This window comes from Fragaria vesca, linkage group LG4 (assembly GCF_000184155.1).
Source record: "Fragaria vesca subsp. vesca linkage group LG4, FraVesHawaii_1.0, whole genome shotgun sequence".
NCBI classification, from domain to species: domain Eukaryota; kingdom Viridiplantae; phylum Streptophyta; class Magnoliopsida; order Rosales; family Rosaceae; genus Fragaria; species Fragaria vesca.
Genome location: NC_020494.1, coordinates 13,127,291 through 13,137,808, shown reverse-complemented (window position 1 = coordinate 13,137,808; position 10,518 = coordinate 13,127,291). Strand labels below are relative to the sequence as shown.

Below are 10,518 nucleotides of genomic sequence, written 5' to 3'. Positions count from 1 at the left end.
GTGCAACACCGATGTGATTCACATGAACGGCCATATCAGCTTGGTGCAGAACCGGAATCTACAAATTCGCAGCAAAGACAGTGTCCAACTCCTCCTTCACTGCCCCAGCTGCATCAGCCTCCCGGAAGCCAAGATGTTAGAACAAGCTCAAATGTACAGTGGATATCAAGTCAGAAGATTTATGTGTACGATAATGAAAAATCATATATAAATCGAAAATTCCAAATATCAAGTTAGAACAAGCTCAAATGTACAGTGGATATTGTGTCTTGAAACAAAAGGTCACATTAGTTTCAAGGATTTTTCATGAAGATTTTTTTGTTGTGGGGCTTAATTTTAAGGGGAAGGTTTATCTATTTTACCTTAGATGTTGGTTATTCCATAAAGATGAAGTCGAACGATTGTGGGAACTTGATAACTCCGAGAGATTCTTATTAAGTTGCCTTTATACAACCCACCAGCACTAATACTTCTTGATTTTACTAATGGTTCCTTATGTCATTGTTTTACTAACTTTTTCTTTTTTAGTGTGCCTAGGAATACATCACTAACATGTCTCCCAATGTGGGAAGTATCACACTGGATTTCCTTAATAGTTTTGGTGGTGATACAACCAAGATCGAGTATATTGGCTTTAGAGGCGAAGCTACACATGTAATTTCAAACATTATACTAGATATTGCTGTTTTCTTGTGACAACCCAAAATTTTAATATGTATATACCTATTTGTAAATTTGTTTATATATTATATATATCTATATATAGGTTTGAATGTTTAAGTGTGTGTATAGTACTATATATGGCCGAAAATAAATATAGTTATATAGTTTCTTTTTTTATGTTATGATTTTGTTAATTATTTGATTTAAATAGGAGAGTTTAGCCCAACACCATGACCCAATACCAAATACCTAACCTAGGCCCAAGACATATATCAGCATTTGGGAAAAGCTTGTCGTCGTGAAATTTGCAAAATGACCGCTTTCTTCTTCAGCGACTTCTTCTTCACCGTCTTCTTCTTATTTTGATATTCCCAATGTGAAATCCTTGTTCGTCCAACTGCCATAAAACTCAGTAGCCGTCTTAAGAAAAGCTTAAACAATGGCAACCGCTATGAACAAACAAGACGTGTCAAGATAGTGGAGAACAAGTTTGTCATCTGCTGACTCCCCAAAGCTAGAAACATTGAGGTGGCTAGTCTAGTACCAAGATGGATAAGAATTGGGTTGGAGTGCTAAATTTTACTTCCTTCAATCTTCTCTTGAGTCGTTGTTAAAATTTAGAAGGTTTATGCTTTCTAGTTGTTTATATCCACATTTTTTTTATTTAGTTTTAAGGTTGTTTTTCGATTATTGGATGTAGCTCGTATTTAGTCTTTTATCTATGTTGCTGTATGGTCTTCGGACTATTCATGCATGACTTTTTGGTCGTTATGATCTATGATTAATAGAACTTTCTCCTTTCCTCTAAAAAAAATAAAAAGAAAGATGGTACTATAATAGTACGGCGGTGTAGCTAGGTCAAATCAAAAGTGAAACTGTGAAAAACCAACAACAACATAGATGATGAAAACAGCAAGATGGTATCATGAAAATGAAAACAATATAGATGATATAATGTTACGAATTATATAAGTGCGGATGAATATAACAACAACATTAACATGCATGGGATTAATATCTTCCAGCCTGATCCATTTTTTCTGCAATAGCCTCTTCAACTCCAGCTTGGATGGCACAAGTAGAAAACAACTGAGTTGCACTCACAATTATTGTTATGGTCTCCAAGGTGCGCTGTGTATCAATACAATACAACCATAATTAGTTAATCACTGTACTATGTGCAAATAATGTGTAGTTTGTGTTAACAAGCAATGGAGTTTGACACTACATATCTATGTCGTATGCACATTGTTGGAAACGACAAAATCTAATGCATTGTATACTTTGTTAATTTGTATGTTTTGATTTGAATATATATATATATATATATAGTAATCCTTTTTTCTTTTTTCTTTTTTTGCTTTGTGGCCTTAATTTGTGGTTACAAGTCTTGGTCTGCAAGTGGTTGAAGGTTCACGATAGGAAGTTCTCATTCAGAGTTCCATGGTGAAATGAATAGTAAAAAGAGAAAATAGAACAAGATCTTACCAAGTTCCCAGTTGTCCAACCAAGTTCAATCTCTTTACAAGCCAATCTGAAACAGGAACATTGTAGAAGTAGCATACTGAATTAGGATGTGGTCAAGGTTTTCAAACAATCAAAGAAATTAGAAGAAAGAAAAAGTAGAAAGTTTCATCACCCCATTGAAAGAAGAGTGAGGGACCAAGATACAAGAGAAGAGGCAGCAGCTGTGTGTAAACTGGGGGCATCCCATTGAAAAACGTTATGAAGTCCGTTAAGTGAGGTGGCAATTCCAACAACACCGGCAATGAGGGAGAAGATTACAAAGAAACCAGTTGCCATATTTCCCATTGGGAAATATATTGGAAAAATGCGCAATGGTATGGACAAAACAGATGCTGCATTATGCAACAAATAGGCCAAGAGGGTTAGGACCATTATATACAATTGGTTATCTTGCCAAATGTACCGAAAATGATTACCTGTTTCATGAGACCTTTCGATCCCATGGTTCATTGCCCATGCAGCTATGACAGTCACAATGAAGAAGAGAACAAGATTAACAAGTAAGAGAACATAGGCTGCTGATTTTGCCCCTCCACCAGTAGCCATGACTTAAGATTAAGCTTGGAAATTGGTAGAAGAAAACTCAATACTCAGTCTTCCAGGGGAGAGAGAATACGTACAAAACCAAGCAGTTTGCTGAATGGTTTCTTGCTTTTTATTCAAAGAAATGGCTTTACATTCCTTTCCAGCATTGGGATTGCCTCATAGAAGGGCAAAGAATCCTTGTTGTTTACTTGAATAATTATAATTCATTCAAGAAATTTGGCTCCTTTCTTGGGTTTCTTCACATCAGTTATGCAAGGCAAGCACTCTACTGGAATAAAGTTTCCCTGCTATGCACACTAAACAAAGAATAAAGTTTCCCTTTATTTTTATATTGGAAAGGAATTCCTTGCCACGCACAAACCAAATGAGTGTTCATACCTCTTTTTCCCATTCCTCCTGTATTAGAACAACTTGATTCTAGTTTCTTCCCCATTTCTTCCTAGTCGTAATGATAGATCAAACTATCAAAGTGAAACCTCATAAGGAAGAACAACCAACAACATGTCAAAATTTGTCTGTCAACATTTGCAATACAGAGTGTATATGCCAAGTGAAATTTCCGATAAACTGTCACATGAAGTCATTACGACTTTCCGGTCAATCTACAAGGTTTCATCAAATGAGAAAACCATTCTAAGCATGAATGGACCATTAACATGAGACATTTATTTACAAATGATCTTCTCAAAGCATTTAAAAGTAGAGAGAAAACGCTTCACATCACCCAGCATTATTTCAATTGAAGCAGCATCTTGGGCCCAGTGAATTATTTTCAACTTTGGTCTCTCAGACATTCAATGCCACTTTTTGAGCAGCAAGAGCTTCAGCCTCGAGTGTTGGCTCCCACAAAATTGTAGTCTCTGCCAGCAGTGCGGTCACAGTGTAAGGGTCCATGTTTGAAGCTGGACGGCGGTCCTCCAGATAACCTAAAATACAACGCAATATCCAAATATTCAGCGATCCAGTCATGTACAAAGTCCGGTTGAACTTGTTTATCTTTAGAGCCAGTAAATGCCATATGTTAACCTCAACTTTCACACGCATAGATATGATATATGCTTTGGTTTTCATGAAACTTGGATGTGCTTGGATTAACCCTGAGTCCTTCATTACAAATCCAAAGGGTGCAAGGGAAAATGGAAAGTGCATTCATACACTTACTAGTTGTTCTGTGAGATGCAGAACCATCTACCACCTCTATTGGATTTGTAATGAAGAACCAGGATTGATCCAAGCAAGCACATTTTCATGCACCCAAAATTAATGCAGAGTATCCAAGATCATGCATCGCTGTGATGTATGGCATTGCTGAAAGAATTGGAAAGTATTCCTCCCTTACGGAAAATCTCAAATTTGGAGCAATAAAATACTGGATGTCTTGGAAGCAAACACGGAAAGATAATTCCATAAATTTTTGAGAATAGTTAACATGATAAATCGGAGCTCTTTGAAATGTTTAAAAATATTGCTGAAAGTGGTACCTTTTCCTTCTTTCTCAGTGTCACGACCAACACGGATTGAGGCACCGCGATTAGCCACTCCCTATCAATTTAAGTGAGAGGTACTTATAAGCAAGCTAAAAAAGGAAAACATTTCTGCTCTTTAATCAAAAGGTCAGTACATAAAACCACCAAATTTAATGCATACCCAAGAGAATTTATTAATGTTCTGTGTTTCATGCAGTCCTGTCAATCTTCTCTCATTTCCTTCTCCATAGGCACTAATATGCTCTTTGTGGCGAAGAGACAGATTCAAAATTGCCTTCTTAATAACTTCAAAGCCTCCTTCTTCCCTCATGCTCTTTGTACTGTAAATGCAATTATAATTAGACATTCTGAAGGATATTTTTCAATTGTACATACTTTCATGATGTTGTGTTGATTAAGTACCTATAATTGGTGTGGCATCCAGCACCATTCCAGTCACCCTATTAATGAAAATGGGAGGTTAGGTCATTCATCCCCGCATATTTATAGAAACCTAGGTACAGAGGAGAACTCAAAAACTATATTACCTCTATTGGTTTTGGATCAAGACTGAGAACAACACCCGCTTGTTCAGTGATCCTCTGTGAAGACAAGGCAACAAGAAAAAGGAAAAAACAACACGCACAATAGCTGACTAAATCATACAACGCACCCAAGCAATACCAGTTGAATGATACTATTCAGTTGCAATACAGCCAATACTGTATCAAGTTTCAGGACAACTAAAAAGAAATCACCAGACTGAATCTGGTGGAGTTCATTATTGGCCATTGTTGGCTTTCTTTCTCTTCGTTGAAGTCACCTTTTAAGTCTTTACATGCCAATAATAGATGGGAATGATGAGTTACCTCAAGAATGTATCTCGATGCCCAGATATGATCTCCAGCTTCAATTCCCACGCTAGGACCAACTTGATACTCCCACTGCATGATAATATCAATTAATACTGATGAACCAAGCTATGGTAGGTGAATTCAGAAACCAAAAGAGAGATGTCAAGAGGAAAACCTGGCCAGGCATAACTTCCCCATTGGTTCCACTGATGTTAATTCCAGCATATAGGCAAGCCTTGTAATGAGCATCTGAAATGTCACGGCCAAACGACTTGTCTGCACCAGCACCACAGTAATAGGGACCCTAAGATAAATAAAAATTGCATTGTTAGTCAGTACATATGCATGTTAACTACTTTATATTGGAACCAAGCAATTACTACAAACACGAACATAGTGGACTGAACTGGCATAACATTGAAAAGAATAACAACCTGAGGACCAGGATAACCTCCGACTGGCCAACCTAAAGGCCATTTCACACTAGATTGAAGTAATGTGTACTCTTGCTCTATCCCATACCTGAGAAGCATAGTCATGATCAGCATTTTCTCAATTCAAGTATGAAATTTGCAGACACTATCAATACACAGAGGCTATTTCCAGTTCATGTCAGCTACCAGTCTAAAATTACTATGGAACTTGGAAGTAAGACAAAATTTTGAAGGAATTACCATGGAACTTCATCTATAACCTTCTGGTTGCTAAAAACCTGAGCGGCCCTGTGCCGTTTGTTTGTTGGGATAGGCTCGCCTTGGGGCGTGTATGAGTCACAAATTACCTATGTATAACACATAGGATGATATTAAATCAGTTTTGGTCGATGTGCTATAATAGTGCTCCTACATATCTTAAGCTTTCTTGATATAAAGTAATATTCTAGTATATTAATAAATATGATGCGTACCAATATATTGTTGCCACCACGAAAAGGGTCCTTGAATATCGCTTGAGGGCTGGAAATAGAATTTAAAAATCAAGTTCATGAAACAATGGGGAGATACAATCAACTATGTACATTTTTAATCAAGATCTTACTATAAGATCACTTCACTGTCATCACCGGGTGCTTGTCCGGTACTTGATCCATCATAGTTCCACTTTGGAAGCTCAGACGGATGTTCAACAGGCTTTGATATAGTCTGAAAATTTGTAAACAAAAACATACATCAGAACAAGAGTAGACAGAAATTGTTTCAAAATGCTGTAGAAGGTATCAAAATTCATCATACCCTTGACTTGCTACGCACATCGATACCAGACCCTCCGATCCTGTTTCAATATGATATGACATCAAGATAACTTTTTGGTGGTAGACTTATAGGAACTAATTGCAAGTGTCTCTTATTACCATGATATCCAACTTATAAAAAATGAGTGCCTAACTTAGCTAACTTTCATGTTTGAAATTTGGGTTCCAGTTTCAATCGAGTGAGAAAATAGCTGAAAAATTTATCAATGGTATCAGATGTTAACAGAGAAGATGAGATATACCAAATGTACTCGGCAATAATCTTGTCCGTGTATGGAGTAATGTCCAAATTTAGTAAATCCTCGACCCTGTTTATGGTATAGTCTTCATACTTGGACGCAAAAACTCTGAACTTAGAGCTTTTAATAGCTCCTTTCTTGTTCTGTTTCAACACTAGAGAACTCCACATCTTTCCTGTCATAGGACTAGAAGGGATTGAGCTCTTTGTAATTCTCATCTGCCATTGTGAAGTTGGTGCCAAAATCTGTGCCATTTTGGCCTACACCTCACTGAAAAACATAGTATAGGAGTTAGAAATGAGCCATATTTCAAGTGTCTGTCAAACGTAGAATAACTCTGCCATAGGAGTTACAACTACTACCAATGACTTCGAAAGTGGAGGGAATCTCACCATCCAGATTCACAGCAAGTCCAATATCGAACATCACAAATCAGATAAATAATCAAGCAAAATTAAGACAGTAAATGATAAGCTTAAAATCGAAGGATATGGTCACTTACTAAAACTTCAGCTACAGCCTACACCACTGATTGATTGGTTTTTCAATCCCTGCCTCTACACTACTCTTTCATTTATGTAAATCACCAAGAGTTTCTACTTATATACAATTGTATGAAATTGATTTCATCGATTACTAGATATCTTTTTTTAATTTTTTTACTTGGGCAGGACTGCATAGTCTACATCACCTATTCTTTGCTATTTCTCAACCCAATGTTGAGATCTTGTTTGTATACATGGCTTCTTATCCTAACCACCATATCATTTTGCCTTTATTAAACTTTAGAAATTAAAATAGAGCTCTTGTTGAGCTCTATTTTGTAGTCTTGTGGTTGGATGAATCATGGCTTAGCAAACACGCACATATAAATACGCATTTTGGTGAGATCTTTAGAGATTGACTAAGAAAATGCATTCCTAGGTATGCGTTGCTTAGGAGCAGTTTAGCAGCATATTTGGTAATCAAATTGTTGAAGAAAAGTGGGAAGGGTGATAAGGAAGAAAATAAGGCAAAGTTGACATGGTAGCTTAAAAATGACCCTCACGCTGACAATTAAATTTTGTAATTGCAACAAACAAACAAAAAAAAACAAAAACAAAAACCTTTACCAGGGACATAAAAATGAGTGATTGGATTGTAGTCATTGTACCAAACAAGGTGGTTGACCCCCCGAAAACAGTCTAAACAGAAGCTAATAGTTTCTCCCAAAAAAAAAGCTCCCACTTTTAGGCGTTTTAGCATTTCAGAGAAAGAACAAGCAAACACAGAGAAAGGAAATACAGTAGTTACTAGTAGCAATCTACTATGTGTCCAAGACTCAACATTTTAGCACCATTATCAGATTCAGGCAAGAATGTGGCTAATTGGTTCAGACATTGTTACTTTCAACTGAACTCTTGACTAACCCAGTAACCCAGGCACCCAGCATTCATTCACTGTTTATTTACAGTCTAGTAAATATTTCTCATGCTTCTCCCATACAAGGAAACGGATGCAATTCATATAGAGTTGACAAAAAAAAAAACAAAAACTGACCTGAAGGGTGGTGCAAAATGGCTGCTTCAGGAAGGCTGGAACTGGGTTCTGCAACTCAAGTTGGAGACTTTGGAGCTGCTTTTTAGAGTGAGAGAGAAACTAGATGGGGTGTCTTGTGTGGGGTTTTATATAAAATAGTAGTTGATGGGCAACAAATTATTTGTTGCCTTTTCCTTAGCAGATAGGGGTGTGGATGGATGAGTGGAGGAAAATAGTTTTTGGACCTTTAAGAGGCTCCAAGAGAAGCTTGGATTAGTATATTACAGATAAGGTTGGCAAGTTCTTTTATATTCTTTCACCCCCAGCTCCATATAGAGTTATAGACAAGGAAACTCATCACTTGGTTCTTCTCGATGAGGAACTCATCACTTGGTTATTATTTGACATTTAAGAATGAATTTTTTGCTAGCTAATATTTTTTGTTAATGTAGAATCTTACATCAAACCTCTAAACCTGAAATAGTATTTAGCAAATCATATCAAGTTTGTGCTAAATGTTTTTAGTTATCAAACTGTATAACTAGACAAGAGTTTGTAGTTTGTGTATTTAGTTTAACAGACCCACCCCCCCCACCCAACAACCAATCTGGAAACAGAGCCAAGTAACCATTAAAAAACCATACAAAGAGACGAGAGTTTGTGTTTTGAGCTTAACAGACTCCTATTTCTAGTATTGAGCAGTAAGTCAGTAACTAATTCAAGTCTTGAAAATAATATTTTTAATATAAAAGTAAAATTCTGATGACAAAGATTAATAGAAAACTAGCTTAGCTCTAATTAAATATTAAGTCTCATCATGTTTTACCAAAATTAATTAGAATATATAAGGACAAAAACATTAATGCCAAGCCCAACACAAGTTATAATTCCTGATTTTGTCACTGGATTTGGGTTGATTGCTTTTCGACAATGAGAGAGTAGAGACTAAAATACCCAAATAGCATTAGCAAACATTAAAATTTTAGTCTAGACATATTATTGAATTCATAATCACAAGAAACTGGTAGAAGAAAGGTCAAATAAGCCATCTTGAGTCCTTGCTTAGCAAAGGAAATATAAAAATGAAGTTGACTAATGCACTCCCCTAATTTTGCCCTAAATTGCATGGACTTGAATTGGGTTGGATGATGCATGTTTGATACTGATGCCATCTTTTTTTTTTCTTCCCCTTGAATCCTTTTCCAGTCCTCCAATGAATGCCTGGGAATGGTTGTTGGAGAAGAGGACATATTTGTTGTGCTTTTGGGACCAGTAGAGATAAGGTGTCATATGCACAGAAGATCGGAGATCCACATTTCAAATGCCATACATTGAACGATCATCCAATAGAGTCACTACTTCTCTATCTGGTTGCTGGCTAGCTCAGAATATAAATCATCACATGAACTGCCATTGTCCACAGAAAACTCCTCTAACTAGGATGCATCTAAAACTAGGGCATTTCTTTTGAACTACATTACTTGATCGTCATTTGTTATGCATTTATCATCACACCTAAGGTTCTGTCGACACTCTTTAACAACTGCTTCTTCTTCTTTTTTATAGAGAAAAGACGGCGCCGAAGTGTAATCCAGAATAGTTTTGATAAGGTTGATCGTGTTGTTAAATATTGACTGACGAAATCCTAAACCCTAAGACATATACTTTTTTTTTTTTGATCATTCACATATACTTCCTTCAACAAGCATATGTTTTAGCTCAATAATGCACTCTTTGTTAAATGATTCTTGCTAGAATATTTAGGTGATGTAGGATCTCTTGATATTGTTTTAGAGTGTTCTTACAATATCGAGTTTAGGTTTTATGTCTCCCCCTTGTATTATGCAGTTTAATTACTGATAACAGCGTGTGGGCGGCCTTTCTAACCTTATCTTAACCAAAAAAAAAAAAAAAAAGGTTTATGCCTTAGCTGCATAAATCTTCATGTGCTTACTAACAACAGAACCATGAAAACACACCATAATTTGAACAAAGGAAGCATTCAAAACCGTGTCCAAAGTCCAAACTATAACAAATCTGTTTTGGGCTAGTGGTTGTGTATCCTTTCTCCTATGTTTCTCTGGGTTTCCTCTTTTGGGTCCTTATTGGTACTATGCCTTTGGGGCTGAGCTTCATTAAAGACCCGAAATACACAGAAATAGCTAGAATGATGCTTTTCTTAAGTTTCCATGACCTCATAGACAGGCCCCGTAGAAAAGAAAGATGACTTAAGAGAAACGACGTACCTCTCTGGCTAGCTCTCTGCAACCTTGTGTGCCTCATTTTATATCCAACTTCTTCTTCTTCTTCTTCTTCTTCTACCAAAACCAGAGGTCCTAGAATTGAACAGAATAACCAGGTCAAATGGGGTGTTAGCTAAGCCAGAGTAATTCTCTGTACACATGCCATCATGTACTTCAGTGGAACATTATTGATTTGAAGGACAGTGACAA

The 10,518-nt window shown here is 36.6% G+C and overlaps 2 protein-coding genes across 2 annotated transcripts; both read right to left on the bottom strand.

Moving 5' to 3' along the window:
• Positions 1–1,640: 1,640 nt before the first annotated feature.
• LOC101314176 lies at positions 1,641–2,736 on the bottom strand. The gene is made up of 4 exons (XM_004298132.1): positions 2,607–2,736; positions 2,303–2,522; positions 2,152–2,197; positions 1,641–1,794 (listed from the first exon to the last, which is right to left on the bottom strand). Exons 1-4 carry the CDS (start codon positions 2,734–2,736, stop codon positions 1,675–1,677), a joined length of 516 nt encoding a protein of 171 aa, XP_004298180.1. The 3' UTR covers positions 1,641–1,674.
• A 206-nt stretch (positions 2,737–2,942) lies between these two features.
• LOC101302825 (glutamine synthetase leaf isozyme, chloroplastic-like) lies at positions 2,943–8,176 on the bottom strand. Its single transcript, XM_004296933.1, has 15 exons — positions 8,087–8,176; positions 6,551–6,817; positions 6,289–6,328; positions 6,095–6,198; positions 5,964–6,012; positions 5,731–5,837; positions 5,491–5,578; positions 5,232–5,360; positions 5,072–5,146; positions 4,751–4,804; positions 4,626–4,663; positions 4,384–4,543; positions 4,218–4,278; positions 3,115–3,662; positions 2,943–3,032 (listed from the first exon to the last, which is right to left on the bottom strand). Exons 2-14 carry the CDS (start codon positions 6,799–6,801, stop codon positions 3,523–3,525), a joined length of 1,296 nt encoding a protein of 431 aa, XP_004296981.1. The 5' UTR covers positions 6,802–6,817; positions 8,087–8,176; the 3' UTR covers positions 2,943–3,032; positions 3,115–3,522.
• Between the last annotated feature and the right edge of the window lie 2,342 nt (positions 8,177–10,518).